The 18,927-nt window shown below is 43.4% G+C and overlaps 1 protein-coding gene across 2 annotated transcripts in view; it reads right to left on the reverse strand.

Moving 5' to 3' along the window:
- LOC112158403 (thrombospondin-1) overlaps positions 1-10,940 on the reverse strand; it is a 15,670-nt gene extending 4,730 nt beyond the window's left edge. Inside the window, exons 1-19 of one of the 2 annotated variants that reach the window (XM_024291748.2) lie at positions 10,390-10,940; positions 10,250-10,320; positions 9,616-10,175; positions 9,390-9,465; positions 9,190-9,270; positions 9,011-9,120; positions 6,493-6,618; positions 6,182-6,278; positions 5,746-5,919; positions 5,348-5,524; positions 4,843-5,016; positions 4,620-4,747; positions 4,400-4,552; positions 4,086-4,304; positions 3,897-4,004; positions 3,449-3,608; positions 3,256-3,374; positions 683-917; positions 371-598 (exon numbers count right to left, since the gene is read on the reverse strand). In XM_024291748.2, coding sequence (XP_024147516.1) covers positions 371-598; positions 683-917; positions 3,256-3,374; positions 3,449-3,608; positions 3,897-4,004; positions 4,086-4,304; positions 4,400-4,552; positions 4,620-4,747; positions 4,843-5,016; positions 5,348-5,524; positions 5,746-5,919; positions 6,182-6,278; positions 6,493-6,618; positions 9,011-9,120; positions 9,190-9,270; positions 9,390-9,465; positions 9,616-10,175; positions 10,250-10,313 — 2,989 coding nt within the window. In that variant the 5' untranslated portion in view covers positions 10,314-10,320; positions 10,390-10,940. The other variant, XM_036210528.1, reaches the window with a different exon arrangement.
- Positions 10,941-18,927: the final 7,987 nt, after the last annotated feature.

An 18,927-nucleotide genomic window follows, 5' to 3' on the forward strand; every position in this document is an offset into this window, starting at 1 on the left:
TTATTTTCCTCCCAGCGCTGAGATGCCGCCCCTTTGAATCGGCGCCCCGGGCAGCTGCCTGTATTGCCCGTGCCTAAAACCGCTACTGGCATAGCTTCTGCTGCAACTTTGTGCTGCTATTTACTGGGTTTCCATCACTGTTTCAACCACAGAAATTCTAGAATTCCACAAATAGAAACTCTAATCTCTCACAGTTTTAATCCTTTTCAGTACCTGAATAGGAATTTAAGAGAAGACTAAAACAAGTGAGTTTGTTTGTTCTTGACTCAGACAAAACAGCACTTCCTCAAAGTCTGGAGACAACGACAACACTAAGAGCTTTGGCCCAAATCATGCTGGACAGGGTTTTAGGAGACATCCTCTTGCTTACCAACAGCGATGCCAGGATCACAGTTGACCGTCTGAACCAGCTCCTTGCCTTGGTGTCGGACTACCCAGTTTGGATCAATCTGGGAGGTTCCTTTTGGATCCAGTGGAACCATCTGGAATTTGCGGAAGTCTGTCTCACTGATGTCAAAGTTCTCCGGACACACGTCATAGATGTCAGGCACGTTGTCCTGATCAAAGTCTTCTTTGCAAGCGTCTCCACGGCCGTCACCTGAAAAACATACATTCATGTTAGTAAAGAATGAAAAAAGATTTGTGTAGTTCAAGCTTCACCCTTCATTTCAAGTTCACTGACCATCAGAGTCCAGCTGGTCGGGGTTAAAGGCCAGCCTGCAGTTATCTTTGTCATCAGGGATGCCATCGTTGTCATCGTCATGGTCGCAGGCATCTCCCTTGCCGTCTTTGTCATGGTCGGCTTGGTTGGCGTTGGGGATGTATGGGCAGTTGTCCAGATTGTTCTGGTGTCCATCCTCATCAATGTCCTGGTTACTGTCACATTTATCTCCCACACGGTCATCATCTGAGTCCACCTACAGAGTTCACACCACATCATCAGCTGGACATATAAACCACCTAATGCTGTGATACTAACAGTATTGGTCGGACAGGTGGTTCTAAGAAAAATGTATGTATGAAGTAAAGATCCATAGATTATTGATCTCAAGACATGTAAGTAATGCTGTGTTTGCTATGGGCTGAAGGACACAATTTTCAAATAAAATGAAATGTGAAATGTGAAAATGTGACTTTGGACATTCAGGCATGTCCAAAGTCACATTCAAATCTCCATCAGCCTGCAGGCTCCTGTTATGAGGCCGATAATATTCAGCTCCCAGCACAAATTTATAAAAACTGTGTGTACTATTTTTTTTTGTGCTTGTGATTGGCTAAAATGCTCTATTAGCCATTGCAAGCCTGTGGCAACATTTTTATGGGACCATCCTGTGACACATTCATTAAATATTGACTGTATATTGACTGTGGTCAGGAGAATTAAGGACATTTCATTTGATAGTGTGGAGGGAAACGGTTTGGTAAGGGTAAGGTTTGGTTTTTATGTATTTATTTTTGCTAAGTTACAAATGATTTATTAACAGGAGTGGACAAAGAGTCTTAAGGGACAAATGAGAGGATCATATTTATTTGTTTCTCTGATCAAAGCCAGAATGGTTTGTACTTCTGAATAAGATGAGTACTTTCTTGTTCACATGATTTAAATGTAGTAGTTCAAAGTGATCGTTTGATAGTGAATAATATGTCACATGTCATAGGAACCCTGATTTAATGTGTTTTAATTGATTTAATTTAATGTTTTTTATTTTTATTTATGGTCTCCAAATGTGAAATTCACAGTAATGTTGGTAAAATGTCTTTAGATGTATTTTCATTCAATGTGAAAATGAAAACTATAAAGGTTGTCTGATTGGTTGGCTCTCACACTTTTTCACCTCACCAAATCTGTCCTTCTTTGGAAAAGGTTTGGACACCCCTGATCTGCAGAATGTAAGGGGGAGTATGTACTGCTGCCGTACAGCATATACTGTTTTGCCTCGTTTCCACTGAGCAGTCCAGACCGGACTGGACCGGGCCGGACAGGATTTTTGAGCGTTTCCATTACAAAATGGATCCGTTAAGCAGGACCGACTGGTACTATTTCAGGTCCCAGTCCCGTTGGTCGTAGGTCCATTGAAAAATGGAATGGACCTGTCAGGGTGGAGCTTCTGTTGTCACATGATGTAACCCATTGATTGGTGGAAAGGTTTTAGGACAACAGAGACCGTTCGACCAGAACCTTTCCAAAATCCAAACCAAACGTTTTGTCCTCTTTTCGGCTGTATTCTCCCTCACCCCCCACAATCTTCTTGCAAAGAATAATGAATTCTTTACATTCTTATTCGCGGGGGTTGGAGACGAGAGACATGATGAATCAACACAGACAAAGACCCCCCACCCCCGTTTCTGTCTCATCCATGATCATCAAAAACACTTCCCATCGTGCTTTGTAAACTTTTTTTTTGAAGAACATTGGAGTATTGCTCAACATAAAGTTTTTTTCTTTTTAATTCAGAACAATGGACTGTTCTGAGGTGTAGAGGCCGGCTTAATCCATAATAAACACCTGATCTGGATTATAAATATCTTCTGCTGTCATCTTTTTCATTTTCCGTCTGTTTCTGAGTCAGCTGGTGCAGCTTCTCTTTCGCTGTAGTCTCACTGTTTTGATGCACAGCTACGTCATTGTTCTACACCTGATGGTCCAACACTCAGAAGCGCTCTTGAATTGCCTGGACCATTCTAAACCGTCCAAGATGGGACTGCTCCGGTCCGTACCGCTCAGTGGAAATCAGTTATTTGTTATCTATTAGCTTGATTTTTCTGACATTCTAAACATTAAATCTTGCAAACTGCTGCATCCACTTCTGTGCCTTTCTCTTCTAGCCTTTGACATAAATGCAAGTCACAAGTAAAGAAGATTAGCCTTTGATGCCCTGCCCCTGAATCCCTGTTGTTCAACACATTCCTATTCCTCAATGTAGCATGGCACAGGTGGACAGACAGCATGCACACACCCCAGGGCCAGCCCATTCCTCAGTAATATCCAGCCCAGGGCTTCGTCAAAAGGCCATTGAAAGGGCCTGCCCACCCCACCCCCCTGAGCACGCCTTATTGAACTAATGTGCCCTCGAGCTGCGCGGAGGACTTGCCCCACCAGGACATGGCGTGATAAGGCTCAAACAGCTGAAAGACAGATGTATGCTGAGCTAGAGAGAAAGATGGAGCTGACGTCTAGGGTTTTTGCCGCGGGGGTGGGGTGGGGGGGTTGTAGGGGTAGATCAGGAAGTCGGCATGCATTGTGCATCTACACACCTGATCGGGATTATGCTCCAGAGGGCAGTTATCGCACATGTCTCCCACTCCATCCAGATCCGTGTCTCTTTGGTTAACGTTGTACACATGGGGACAGTTGTCCTTCTCATTCAGAATTCCTGGAAAGTGACGCCATAACACCTTTACATTTTTCTGCAACATCCTTACTTTTCTCGCATTTCTGTTTTCTCACCATCTCCATCAGTGTCCACCGCACAGGCGTCGCCCTCGCCGTTGTTGTCCGTGTCTGTCTGGTCTGGGTTGCTGTTATAAGGGCAGTTGTCACAGCGGTCACCCACTTCATCGCGGTCATAGTCGTACTGCCTGGGATTGTACACGAACGGACAGTTATCCTGTTTCAAAAGGAGAGAGATGAGGAGGTGAAGACAGGCGTCAGCTGGAGTGTTATCCTTCTTTGTGCAAGCCTGTCTAATAACAGGGGAGGGGTAATGCTGGATGAAAAGGTGTTTCATCAATGGGCTTTGTCACGGATGTAATGTCGGGATTAGTGGCTCACAGAGGAGCTCTTTCTCAGCTTCAGCCTTGGAATTTGGGACTTTAGCAAGTTTTAGTTTTCCTGCTGAGCCTCTCCTTGTGAATCTTCTTAAAGACCATAAACGTTTCACAGTGATCTTACTGACCCTGTCATCGGGGATGCCATCGTTGTCATCGTCGTCATCGCAAGCATCTCCGATTCCATCTTTATCGTAGTCTTCTTGCCCAGAGTTAGGAAGGTTGGGACAGTTGTCCTAATTGACAGACAAGATTTGGTCACTCAAGCATCACAACCACAACTGAAATGTAGCTCTAAAGAGATAGCTTAACCGTACCTTCTTGCAGTGGTAGGTGGCGTTCTCCACACACACCAGGTCAGCATTGGGCCACCCGTCCAGGTCTGTGTCCTCTCCACAGATGTGTCCGTTTCCGGCAAAGCCTGGCTTGCACTCGCAGCGGAACATGGGGTCCGAGAAGTGGCCGAGGTAGTTGCAGCGGGCGTTTTTGTTGCAGTCGTGACTTCCATCCAGGCAGGGATTACGGGGTGTACACACCTGCAGGTTAAGGGAGGGGTGGAGGAGTTTAAACAACAGCAGATTAGCATCGGTGTCTGCTCGTTATCATTACTGTCTGCTCTGGCATTACTCGCCTGTTTGTTGGCAGCAGCTTCTTCGATGCCTTGCCCATACGGCTGGGGTCCTGTGTAGCGTGGAGGGCAGGGCAAACAGTTGTAGCCAGGATCTGTATTCTCACAACGGTGCACGCCGTTGAACTCAAAGCAGGCATCTGGAACCTCCTTGCACTGGGTATTGAAAAAAAAAGAGTTGGAAGAGTTTTGGCAGCTGAAATCTACTACCTGAATGTATTACCTCATCGATATCTTTGCACTTTATGCCGTTGCCAGAGTAACCGTTGGGGCACTTTCCACACTTCCAGGAGCCATCAGGGAAACTTGTGCACTTGGCTCCAGAAAAGCAGGGATTGGACAAACAACCATCTGCAAGCCACAATAAGATCTTCTTATTAACGTCTTTATTAAATAAAGGAACACAAAGAACTATAACAGTTCAAAAACTATGAAGAGTGTCTCACCAACAGGACAGGCTTTCTTGTTGCACATCTGTCTGTCTGTAGCCTCGCCGACGCACTCTTTACCGCCGTAGAGAGGAGCAGGATTGTTGCATAGGCGCTTTCGAGTCTGAACACCTCCTCCACAGGTGAGAGTGCACGAATCCCACGGAGACCAGGGTCCCCAGTTTCCATTGACTTAAAAGGAAGAAAGGCCCATTTTATTTTCAAATCCTAGCATGCAGCAGAGTAGGAGATGTAATGGATCAGGCTCTATTTGAGTTTGTTTATAATCTTTTATTTTTTTAAATTTTATACCGAGAACAACTACCAGGGTTGTTGTTTAAACCCCATTGGGGTGAAACTATCTAATCAGTGTTTGTTGCTCTAGTCAGTTTATTACTATGATACCAAAAACATCCAAAACAACAAACCAGTCCTTCAGACAAATCAAAAGTCAATGTAGCGCTGATTAATAATTAAGACAGCTGCTGATGGATCCTTCTCAAGGCTGGATGCTTAGACTTACTGGGACACGGAGACTTCTGGCACTTCTGGGTTTGTCGAGCTTCTCCCTCGCACTGCTTTCCTCCCAGCTGAGGGGTGGGAGAGTTGCAGAGGCGGATACGGGTGATGACACCTTCACCACAGGAGACGGAGCAGGACGACCAGGGCGACCAGTGGCTCCAGCTGCCGTCCTGCTTGACTGGAAGAGACCAAAACGTCAACTATGAGAACAATAACCTGGTATAACGACAATTAAGACTGACTAAATGTTGATTTATAAGTGTATCAGGTTTGATCTGAGGAAACTCTCAATAATAAAAGTTTTTTTTACTTTAAATCAGGAAACTGTTTGTTGCCTAAAAGGAGTAAAAACTGTTAATCCTGGATTTACTGATGACCTCTCAGCACAGCAGGACTCACAGCGCTTGTCGCACTCCTGCAGGTAGCAGTCACGGGTCTGCACAGAGGTGCCCTCGCAGTTGTTGTTGATGCGATCGCAGGAGCGTCCCCGCTGCTGGATGCCCCGCCCACACGACACAGAACAACGAGTCCATTCAGACCAAGGCGACCAGCCGTCCTCTGCGTAGTCACTCGCTGAGCAATGCAGAGAGAAAAGGAGACAATAAAGGAACTCTTCCAGTGAGGCTCTGCTCCTAACTCACTGCTGAGAGTTTAAGCCTCGTTGAGTCAAAGTCTTTGACTTTATAGAGATGCAGGTTTACTTGAGAGATTCCTATCCAAAAAAATATTGAAATCGGCACATAAAGACGCTCTTCTGGAGATGGAGATGCCTTTTATTCTGGCCTCTCCAGCTGTCTATGTAATGGCGCATTCAGGAAACAAGGAGGGGACTCACGTGTTCCACAGCGAGGGCAGCACTCCCCATCAGGAACCGTAGCATTGGCACAGGGGATCAGGGGGCAGGAGATTTTACGGCACACGGTGGCAGAGTTCTGCAGAGGCAAAGAGACCAACGTGAATGTCACAGTTTGACTGGATCTGCAACAACCTAGAAAGAACTACAGCGTGGAGAGTCGCTTTTCCCCTTAAGCTCTACTTCTTAATTAGGAGCTAAGCCTCCCCAAATGAGATCAGAGCCCAGGAGATGGTAGATGTTACACCAATGGAGGTGTTGAAGTACTCCTGAAGGTAGGAGGAGTGGCCCACCTGGCACGTGCACTCGGTGCAGTCGTCCACAGTCCACTCGTCACGGTTTTTGCGAACAATGCCGTTGTGGATGCAGACGCCTCGGTGGATGCCGATCCGGGTCTTGATCAGCTTGTTCTCGTCGGTCTGGAAGAGATTGAGGAGTAAACGGATGTCAAACGTATGGAACGCTTTCAGTGAAAGAAACTCAAGACAAGGAACTTGAAGCAGACCTCAGCATAATTTAAGTAAAAGCCTTTAAGTAAAAACATAAACAGAAGAACCACTCTATCACTCTTTTATGATGTCGCCATGGCAGGCAATACATCCAGAGGAATGTACAAACATCAGAGTAATGTACACATTTTGTTTTACATGTGTGGACATCACCACATTGAACCAAATGTTGACATCCCAACAAGAACCCAGAATACTTCATCATTGCGTTTGATCCTGTTTCTCTTTGTTATTATTCCTTATTTATTGTTCTGTACGTTTTTTGATTCTTAAAAACTCAATCAAACCTTCAGCATTTCTGCGATCTTGGTATCAAAACGTTCAGCTCATTAAGGACTTTCCTGCTGTACTTTTGGTATTCATACATTTAACGGTTTATACGATTTTATGCAGTTTATGCAATTTTTCAGCCATATTTACATTTTTTTTTCACATTTGTGCAATTAAAAATTTAGCATGTTCAGGAGATTCATGTTTTTACTTACGTACTTTACTTATGCAATTTAACAAAAAAATTTTAATTTATGCAAATGTTTGCGACTATTTTTCACGTAATTCTTCAAATATTTGTGCACTTTCTGCGAATTATGCAAGTTTGGTATCAAAACACTCAGCATGAAAATGAAATTGATGCTATTGAGGTTTTTAAGGCTAATTTTGCATTTAGCTAATATTTTAGCAACTTGCTAACCTTTTTAGCTAATGTGGCATCTACTGATGTTTTTATGCTAATTCTAAGTTATTCAGCAACATGTTAGCTTTTTTATCGTATTTGGCATCTACTGAGTTTTTTTGGGGCTAATTCTGAGTTAAGATAGTGTATTAGCAACAAGCTGGCTTTATTAGCTATTTTTTTATCTCTTGCGGTTTTTTGTGCTAAACTTGAGTTAAGCTTTTGGCCAATTTGGCATCTACTGATGATCTTTAAGCTATTATTAGTTAAGCTATTATCTTAGCAATGCGCTAGCTTTTTAAGCTAATATGCCACGTACTAAGGGGCTTTTTTGGAGCTAAACTAACATTTTAGCAAAATGCTCACTTTTCTGGCTAATTTGGCATCTACTGAGATTTTGGACTAATTCTGAGTTCGTACCTTCAACGTATTTTTACATTTTTGCAGTTGTTTTTTTTTTGATTTTTCAAGAAACTCTTCAAGTTCTTTGTGCAATTTCTGCAGCTTAAAGTAATTTAGCAACTTTAGCATCATGGAAATAACTTTAGCTTTTTGAGCAAATCCCTACAGGAATTATAGTAAATTAACATTCAGCAACAACACTAGCATTATCACAGGTAATGCCACTTTTCTAATTTTCTCTTATAGGTTTCTCTGTTTCCTGTCAAACTCATCTAAAGAGATGGTTCATTTAAAAATACTGAAGTCTTTCTATTGACTTTACAGAAGTAACACTGATGGAAAGAATCAAACACCGGTGTGATATGCATAAAAACATGCACAGAAATCTTAAAAGTTTATCCTAATGTGGACAAAACACACATATATGGAGACATGAAGAACATGACTTTATACAATAAACCTTCCCTATTCTCTTCCCTGTTCTCCCCGATCCAGAGAAACATACAGACAGAAACATTTTGATAAAAAAAAAATATCTTGAACTTCTTTGATTTTTAGGTCAAAATATGATAAAAAGTCATTTTGCTTCCATTTTGAAACATTTTTTACCGATTTATTCTGTATCACCTACAGGCACCTCATATAGAGGGACATAGGTACAGTTGCTGAAAACATAAAAAAAAATACTTACACTGTGCTTACTTTATTTTTTTACATTTATTTATTTATTTTTTCACTGTGCTTACTTTAGATTATCTATTACTTATTTTATTTTTACTGGGTATATGGTTGTAACCATAAACAGTTCAGTTTACTGTGCTTATAGCAGAAAATGATGTCTGTGAATTTAGTTAAAATCTTGCAAACAGCATGGTTCTGTCAGGTCAGGTCAACCGAAGAAAAAAATTCTACTTTTAGAGACAGACACAGAAACAACACATTTCTGTTTTTGAGTTTGGGTGCAAACATTAGTCCACTCATGATGCAAACATGAAGCAAAATATTCACAAGTTCCAGACATGAAAAAGCATGTTTGATTCTGTAAGAATTCTTGACAAAAACCTGCAGCATAGATTAATGAGGGAATAGAACTTTTTCAATCAGAGAAAAACAACTGCTGTCATGTGTTTCATTATTGATCCAGTGATCTGTTTGATGATTCATAATAGTTTGCTAAACACTGCTTCCAAATGTGCTTTGGTGTGGAGATAAAACATGTTGCCTCACCAGTTGACGGAGTTCATTGGACAGCTCCTTGACCACCACACCCAGACCCTTCAGCTCCTTGAACATGCTGATCAGGTCCTCGCAGGAGAAGCCACAGACCATCTGCAGGTCTGCAGGAGAACCTCGTCAGAGAAAGCTCTTCTTGATCAGCTGAAGCGCTGCGCTGAGGCGGAGTTTACCTTTGGTTTTATGCCCGGTGTACTCAGTTCTGATGGCCGAGGAGCCGTTGAGATTCCTCAGGATCATAGAGTCACTTGTAGCTGGAAAACATCATCATAGATTTATAAACACAATGAAGCAGCAACTTAACTGAATGTCAGTCAGGATGAGTCCTCAGGGGGACGCTTGGTTTGGAGGGAGACGCGGATCATGTACTTACAGCTTTGGCAGCCTTTGTTGCGCAGGATGGCTTCCAGTGTGGTGCCAAAGACGAAGCGCACGTTCTGAAGAACCCCCTGGAAACACAGCTCAGTTTGAGACTCCGGGGAATCAAACAGTAAAAATGAACAACATTCTGTCCTGGTTTCCGTGCGTCTTTACGCATTCCAAAGTCCTCGGGATATTCCGCAATAAAGGTTCCAGTTTGAATCGCTCCAAGCTCTCACCATGAACCGGTCCTTCACTGCGCCCTTCCCGACCCGAAGGCGCGCGCCCGGCGGGGTCTCCTGCGTCAGGATGCTGTGGATCGGCGCGTCCAGCTCGGCGGTGTTCACCTCCTCGCATCCCACGTAGAGCTGCGCGCGCTCCTCCTGCACGAACAGCGTGATGTTCTTCCAGTGACCCGTGGCCAGGTCCACCTCCTCGATGGAGACCACCTGCTGCTTGTTCTCCGTGGAGTAAACGATGTCCAGGGTGTTCGCTTTGCCATTGGAGACGATCTCGAGGACGGGCCCGGAGCCGTCGCGCTTCTCCACGGTCAGGATGCTGCCTCTGGTCCGCTTGAACTGCTTAAAGTTGAGTAGCAGCAGGAAGCCCCTCTCTGCGTGGATGGAGTCGATCAGGTCCCGAAAGGCGCCGTCGGGGAGCGGGGGGATCAGGTCCGGGTTGACGATCTTGTAGGCGGGGCTGTACGGGTCGTCTCCCTTCACCAGGGTCACCCCGTGGTTCTTGCTGGGGACGCGGATGAGCTCGAACAGGTCGAACACGCTGTTGTCGTCCCGGCTCTCTGCGCAAGAGGAGTCAGTGTGCGTGAGAGGGCGCGCGCGGTTACAAAGGATGAGAATCAACCCCCCAACTCACCTGCGACCCTCGCAGCCTCACAGGAGCAGAGCATCAGCAGCAGAACGGTCCCTGCGCGCGTCATGGTGAACCTGCGGCGGGACAACCACTTTAGGCTGCAGCTCCTCCAGAAACAGAAGACAAGCAGCCGAGGCGCTCACCTGCTTCCCCGCAGCCCAGACACAAGACAGAAAGGCCTCCAAAAGAGTCCAAAACCCCGCAGTAATCCTCCTGCAGTCCGATTTAAATCCGCATGGAAACGGCGCGTCCTTGTCCTGCGTGAATCCAGAAACGCGCGTGACTCCGCGGGAATCAGGGCTCCTTTCAGGCGACGCAGGGACAAAGTTCATTTAAATAGTTTAATGCTATTCCTGAGGGGGGAGTCCGTCCAATCACGGCGAGAAAAAGAGGAAAAGGGACGAGCTTATCCACAGAGGGAGGAAAGAGTCTCACCTCCACCCCCCCGGAGGGCTGAGGGACCCGCTCCGAGGGCCCGCGTGCGTGTCCTGTCACTGCAGGAGCTGTGAAGAGGAGCTTTGATGTCTGAAAAAAAAAGCAATTCTCAGAATTTTTTTGATTAGCTAATAAAACCTGTTCTCTGTCTGTGTTTTTGTTTTTATTTTTAGTGTTTGTTGGAACTCGTGCGCCGCAGAGACTCTCTGCACTTCCGGACCCCACCACAAGGGGGAGACACGAGCTGGAGCCAACACGAGGCAGCTCAACATATATCTGACCAGGTTTAAATCATTTATTCACTTGCAAATTCAGATTCTACCTAAAAAAACAAGACGGTTACAATGCAATAAAATATACTTACATTTTCATCAAAGAAAATATAGATATGTTGTTTTTGTTTCAGTACCTTAATAAAAAGAAAAACAGCAAAAAAAAAGTTTAAAAAAGTTTCCTGTTGACGGTTCAAACGATCAGCAAGAAAATATATATATATATTTTTTACATTTAAGTTTTGATTATCTTTTTGCTCCTGATGATCAGATTCCATTCTTTTGATCTCATTCTGAACATTCTGACTGAAACACCTTCATGATGTTTAGTAGCAAAATGCAGCTTTTAGAAGGTTCAGACGAACAATTTCTGATGGTTTCTCACTCTGACCGGAATAGTTGGGATTAAACGTCTTATTAAAAATGTTTCTAAATGAAGTTGGGGGACAGAGAGTGATGTCACTGCCATTTCCTTAGCAGCATCTTGCCTTGGTCACTTGGATGTGGACACAGGAGCTATGTCCGAATTCCCCTCTACTCACTACATAGTGCGTTAGCCACCTTCTAGTCCTGTCCAAATCTACTAATTCCAAAATTGAGTGCACTAGAAATTTCCCAGAAGTCTTTGCGAAAAACTAGCGTGCATCAATGCTCACTAGATTAGAGAAAATAGACCACAATGCATTTCAGTCGAACAATGTCATACAAAAAAAACGTGTTTAAATGTAATTTTTGAATACAACATCCATACTTTCATCGTCAGAATACAGTGGAGTCATAAATAAAAGTAGTGGAATGACCGTATTTATTCAATTTTCACTTTGTGAAATTGATGACGCCATATCTGGTGTTTAGAAAAATGAAAAAAACGAAAGAAAATTAGTGAGCATAGTGTCTGAATTGCCTTTAAAATCCAGGGTGCTATATAGTCCCGCTCTATATAGTTTTTTTAGGGGTTAGGGAGGTAATTTGAACCTAGCCAGGGTTTTTGGACGGTCATAAACAGAGGCTGCATCTCACAGGGGGCACTGGTGTGTCATGCAGTTCTCTTGAGATTGTACAGCCACTGAATGGTAGTTTTTAGTTGAATAGATTGAAGCTCTGTAGTGACGTCTAACCTTTTTTCTTTAGCCCCAAAGACAATAACCTCAGTTTTGTTTTTGTTTAATTGAAGTAAGTTGTGACACATCCAGTCATTAATGTCCTCAATGCATTTACCAAGAGCCTGTACAGGGCCTCGGTCTCCTGGTGTCAGTCTAATATATATCTGTGTGTCATCTGCATAGCTATGGTAACTAATGTTGTTGTTCTTTATAACCTGGGCCAGTGGGAGCATGTAGATGTTAAATAGAAGTGGTCCCAGGATGGAGCCTTGGGGCACTCCACAACTCAAAAGTCATAGGGGTTTACCTGTAAGGATGCATGAGACTAACGCTAACGGAGTGTGCGCAGCATCCGCTCTCTCCTGCAATACACACCAGATGCAGATTTTTCCGTGACAGACGACAGGAGCTTCTAATAGAGCTTTTTTTGGTTTTGCCATCTTGGGTAAATTAATACCCTAAAAATATGACCCCATGTTTCTGCTAAGAAGAAGCAAGTAGTTAGTAGGTCTACATTTCTTTAATTTATCTGTTGTTGAGACACAGAGAGATGTGTGTGTGTGTGTTGGGATTGTGTTTATTTTCATCTCTACAGTCTGTTTAGATATAAAAACATGATCGCATTTATCAATTGCAATATTTTATTGTGAAAAATTGTTTATATTTTGAAAATAAACCAGATTTTCTCATGTATCTTAATGTAACTTCCTGCCAGAATTGACGCGGATCGCTCGCAGCTTGCACACAAAATAGTAAAGAAACGATCCTGCACGGGGCGAGTCTTCCACGGAGGACCTCGACGCTCCGTGTCCGATGTGAACCACACCATAGGTTAACAAGCGGCCTCCATTCCACGCTGCTTTGCGGCGCTTCCGCGTCCAGTGTGAACCAGGAGTAAGCCTTAAGCCATTTAAGGTACTAATTATGAGAATTTTTTTTCTTTAAATCTTCCCAAACATTATAAAAACTGCTATATTTTGAGGTCACAGTGTATTGTTTTCTAAGGCCCAATCTTAAGTCTTCCCTTCTCCTTTCCCCTCCATTTGAAGGGGCATTTTTAGTGTGTCCAGGAAAACTATTAGGATATAAAATCCTCCGTCGTGAAGCTAAACTGCGTTGCTTTGAGAAGCTCTTTTCTTCACGTGTGTGCACTCTGAACCACAGAAGTTTACATTTAAATATAAGTAATGACTTTTTGTTGTAACATGACCTTTTTAAAGTTATAAAACTGCAGTTATGTATATTCAAGCGCTGGAAGCTCCGCGCTAAAGCTAGCCGACCGGCGAGAATTAAATGACGTCTGAAATATGAGACTCTATTTTTTCATAACGCTCCGTTTGGAGGGATCAATGAAGGGAGAGGGAAGAATGTGGATTGGGGCTAAAAGTAAATGATAAAAACACATTTTTTTTATCTGGTTTCAATGGACTTTCTGGTGGTTTTCACAGCAGGATCCAATCAGATATCTGGACTTCAGCATCTTCTTCAGCATCTGCTAGGATACCAGAGAAGAGATAAGATCTCCCCATCATGTCCTTGAGGCCTTTTCTGAGAAAAATCTTCTGTAACGTATCATCAGATGCTGAAAAGACTCCAACTGTCTCTTTTGATTGTTGAAGAGAAGCTCTTTTGAGATCTTCCTGGATAACCGTGTGAGTTTCTGGGCTGAACCCAGTCACCCTCTGTAGAGAGCTGGGTTCAGGTCTTTTTCTGGAGCTCACCTTCATAGATCAGCTCTGGACCTGAAAAGCTCCTTTACCTCAATATTAATGAGGTGGATGAATTATAAACTGTGTTCCAGCTACTATCTATGAAAAATAATCTAACTGTTAATTTCCTTTAAATGTTCATCAGAGATATTTAAAGGATGAACAGAAAGTAAAGTACATTTCTTTGATTTATTGGTTTCAAAGACCAAATCAGATTCCACTGTTTGCGGTCTTTGCCACTCATTCTGCTGTCATTTAGCAGCTTCAGGCTTTCGTGAGCAGCACGGGTTTCAGTGGGGTCCTGAGGTCAAAGCGGGGCTGACTCCTCTGGTGCCTGAGAGTCTGCGTCAGACCGGGACCCTTTGCTGAGGCCGCAGGTGCTCTGCTTCGGCACCAGGTGAAGACACTGTCCGCCCGAGGCCCGGCCACCGTTAACCTGTCTGCAGCCCTGAACGAAGGCATGCATATGAAGATTTGTTACTACAAGAGGGAGTTAACCGCAATAAGCAAAGACACGTCCAACTCTGGAATTTGCATAATATCATCACAGTGTTGTTGGGCTTTTATTATTTTTTTATGTCTCCACTTCAGAGCACACCAAGAGAAAAGCATTTGTTACAGCAGACGGTCACTGTTCAGTCCTTTTCTTTACAACATCGAGAAGTCAAGGAAATTTAGAGATGATAGGAGAAGAAAAGTTCAAAGAAAGAGGACAGTAATGATGAATAGAAAAAAAGAGAGAAAAAAGTGAAACATTTTTGTAAAAAATATTTTTTCTTTAAATGTTGAGAATCCAGGAGAAAGTTGTAATTTTTAATCTTCATTTACAACAATCAGTTTTCACACTGATTGGACCACTTTTGTTCATCTTTTGTCAAAATAGAAACAGTTTACAGCCCTGTGACAGACTGGCGACTTGTTCAGGATGAACCCCACCTTCGCCCAACGGTACCTCTGGATAGGCTCCAGCAACCCCATGACCTCAAAAGTGATTCAGAGGGTTCAGAAGATGAATGGATGTCATCATACAAGTTGTTACGTCCTGCTGCTCCTGTGCCGCACCTTCTCAACATGCCATTCTGCTCATCTGGAAGGTGGGGCTAATGATCTTAATTAGCACCTGCCAGGTACTTAAGGCAGAGGAGGCCTCACCAAGGGAGGCAGGGAGCAGAGCAGCAGGCTGGGGGGGGTTAAGTTTGTGTGGCGTTGATTTGTTTAATTCTCTTTTACCCTCTTTGTCCTGAGTGGAGTTAGTTTACTGGGTTTTGTTATTTTAGTTTGGGGTTGGACCTTGGTAGTCTTAGTTTACAGGCTTTGTTTATTTGTTTTCTTTAGATAGTTTTGGTTAGGGGAAGCTGCTGACTCTGACGGTCGACAAGTCTGGGTCAGCAGTCTCCATGACTTATTTTATGTTTGGCCAAGGTTCTGATTCCCTTTGCTTTGTCTTTTTGTTTCAATGAGCACACTGTTTATTTGATTTTTGTTCTCTCATTTCTAGGGATGTAATGACTCAGTCAAGCCACGATTCGATTCAATTCACAGTTTTAAAATCATAATTTCGATTTTTTTTTCGATTTCATTTTTATATATTTTTTACAACACAGTGAATTAAAGGTATTTTAAGGTCAACTATGTTTTCTTTTTGCCCTTGTCAAATCTTTTTTTTTTTTTTTAATTTTCTGCATCGATGAACTCGTTGATGAGTTTGAATCGTTTTTTTACCGATTCCCAAAGAATGGTTACATCCTTAGTCAATTCAGGACACAGGATTTCCTTTATTAAACTGTGTTCCTTTTATTCTCATTGGCATCCAGTTTTTGTTATTGTCCCCTCTTGTATTTTTCCCCCTAGACCCAAGCAAAGTTTGCCCATAGAGGGCGTAACACAAGTAAATGTGTTTTTTTTTTTTTGTTGGACACTGTTTGGTGGTTGCAATGGTAGCATCAAAACTAAGCTACCTGACCTTGAGGACCAAACCTCACGGTTAACTTTGTAGTCTTCACATGAGTGTTGATCTCAGACTAATGAAGTGTCATTTCCTTTAGAAGTATTGCGATCATAAGTACACTGCATTTTATTTGTTAAAACGATTATTGTACACTTGGTTATAAAAGTCTGTAAAATGACCTTGAAAGCAAGTCAGCCTGTTAGTCCTACAATAACAGTTGGTTCAAAAAGATTTTCCATGTTTTCATTTTAAAACACTGATTTCTATGAAGGTCCTCAAACCATGAAAACTACAATTTATTTATTAAGGGAGTTAAAGGTATAGACATATTTTGATTCTTGTTTTCAACAAACTCCTTGCAGGTGGATACAGGCTGTTTGTGTCTAAAAAATGGGAACATTTGTTCGTACGGCACGGAAAAGTTCTGAAAATGTTCATGTCTGACTAAGAAAGGTTTGTAAAGTGTGTAACGTTGAGTTCTACAGCCTTTAAAATCTTTCACGATTTCACCTATCATGTTATTTTTAGAACGTAACCCCAGCGATCAACAAGGGAACACTATAAAGGAAACACAATGGAGTACATTGAAACATATCTTTTCCACCACATTACATGAATGAAACAGCTTATCTCTGGCTGCGCCTGTTGAATTTATGTACAGGAAGCAGCTGAGTAGCATTTAATGACAACTTTCCACATCCTCCATCCTGTTTTCGGCAGAGGCTCTGCATCACAGCAGGTCCCGACCTCGCCTACGGGCTGCTGTCTTTCTGTTTCTGGTGCGGCGGACACACCTTCCCACGGTAACTCATCTTATGGTAGAGTCAGACCAGACGTGAGTCATGGGCGGGCCATGTTAGGAGAGGTGCATGTCTTTTGAAAGGAAGTAACTGGACAGATTTGTGGATAGGCTGGTTCATTTTGGATTGTAAACTCAACACAGCCACATAGTCTCAGCCTTTTTTGCACATTTTCTCAATCTGTTACCAGGTTACCAAGAAACATTTTGGATTATTCTTGGAAAAAAAATCACAAAAAAACATTTTATCATTATATTGAGAATTTCACAAACCTGTATTTTAAACAAACTCCGTCCTCCAAAAATGATAACAAACCGATCAAAGTAAACACACAAAAACTTAAGAATGTTCACCCAAAAAAATAAAAATTAAAAATAATTACTTCATACATAATGTCACCATTGCAACTTGACAAAAATAATTAAAGTACCCAAACTTGTGCGTGCGTCTTGTACCGATGCACCAAGATGTTGGTTAAAAAGGATTTCTCCTTTTCACCTGCTGCCACAAAGTTAGAGATCCTGTGTATAAGGGGGGGGCTTTAAAAATGGGAGCTTGGAATTGCATACATCCTTAATCTATCACTAAAATGAACAACCCAGGAGTGGTTACACATACAGCTGAAATGAGCATACTCCGTAGACTGGCTGGCACTCCCTTAGAGATAGTGTGAGAAGCACAAGCAAGCAACCCGCAGAGACCATGGGGTAGAGCCGCTTCTCCTCCACATCGAGTGGAGCAAGTTGAGGTTAATTGGGCATCTGGTCTGGACGCCTCCTGAAAGGTGTTCCGGGCATGTCCCACTGGGCAGAAGCCCCGGGGAAGACCCAGGACACGCTCGAGAGACTACGTCTCTCAGCTGGCCTGGGAACACCTCGAGGTCCCTCTAGAGGAGCTGGAGGAAGTGGCCAGGGGGTGGAAAGTTTGGACATCTTTGCTTAGACTGCAGCTCCTGCGATCCCGTCCCGGATGAGCGGAAGAAGATGGATGGATGGATGGATTGGGCGGTCGAATGGGATCTTTCTCCTTCATGTAGATGATAGCATGACCGACATTGTCCTTCAACTCTCTAAATCTCTGATGATTGTTCAGAGTGGTAAGGTCATGGTCCTCCAAATTACCAATGGGTACCTGAACACCACACCCTGGATAAGGAGCTGATCCTCCTGTTCCACAGCGATCATTGGAATATTATTCTCCAGACCAGAACCTTGGCCCCTGGCTGCGCTTTGCAGTTTTGTCTGTAAAGAACAAGTAAAGGGCCGTGTTGGAATGAAACATGCACTAGCAACAGGACCAACATACTGCCGGCAACGCAAACGAGCTCCTGGTCTGGTCACACCAGAGATCCCTCATTAAGGCTGGACCCCATTCTCTCAGAACACCCTCCACAGGACACCACAGGTAATACAGTCAAGTGCCTTCTTCAATTACAGAAAACACATCTGGACTGATCTGGTGAGCTGCCACAAACCTTCCAACACCCATATGTAGAAGTTGAAGACCTGCCTGGGCTTACCCAGACATTCCAAGCAAATCCTCACAGTACTTTTGGGTCTGCCAAGTCTTTCTTGGCTCCACCACTGTCAGTGGATCCAACTGTACCTGGTAGTGGTGGTCTGCCCCTTTCTTCACCCATGTGTCTAGAAAAAACAGCCAACCTGAAACAACTACAGAATCAATCATTGACCTCCTGCCTGTAAAGTATCTTCTAAACTACTCCATGGTGTTTGAGCTAAGTGTTTCTTAAGGACAAACTGTGATGAGCACAGAAGTCCAACAGCAAAACACCATTCGGGTTCAGATCAAGGAGGTCATTCCTCTGAAGTTCCTGAAGACAACGGAGTCCTCCTTCGAGACGCTTTCCAATACCCGTCCAAGAAACACAAGAAGGAAGGGTACTCTGAAGTGCTGTTTGGTCCGTAGGCCAAAACAACCGTTAGAGGCCTAAACACCGCCCAAAGGTAAAGAAAGAAAACTTTTTTTTTATAAGTAATTCCTCCCCAGCCTGATACTTCACAACATGAGCAACTCCAGAATGGAAGGGAGTCCAACCCCTCTAGGGGGATTGAGCTTCAGAGCCCAGGCTGTGCATGGAGGTGAACATGGTATATATAGACGTTGCCTTTCAACCTCTTGCACAAGCTCATGCTCCTTCCCACCAAGAGAGGTGACATTTCAAGACCCCAAGTCCAAATTATATGGTTGGGGTTGGAGTGTCAAGGCTCCCACTCTCCTGCAAGTGGTGGTTCTATTGGGGAAAAATCCCATATCATCTGTTTGGGCTGGACCCAATCGGGGCCCTTTACAAAAGCCCCAGCACCCCAGGCCAGGCTCCGGAGTGGGTCTCCAGTGAAACCAATCTGGGTGATGTAATTGGATCTTGATTTTTTTTTTCTTCTCTCAAAGATGTT

Source organism: Oryzias melastigma, linkage group LG24 (assembly GCF_002922805.2).
Source record: "Oryzias melastigma strain HK-1 linkage group LG24, ASM292280v2, whole genome shotgun sequence".
Classification (NCBI taxonomy): domain Eukaryota; kingdom Metazoa; phylum Chordata; class Actinopteri; order Beloniformes; family Adrianichthyidae; genus Oryzias; species Oryzias melastigma.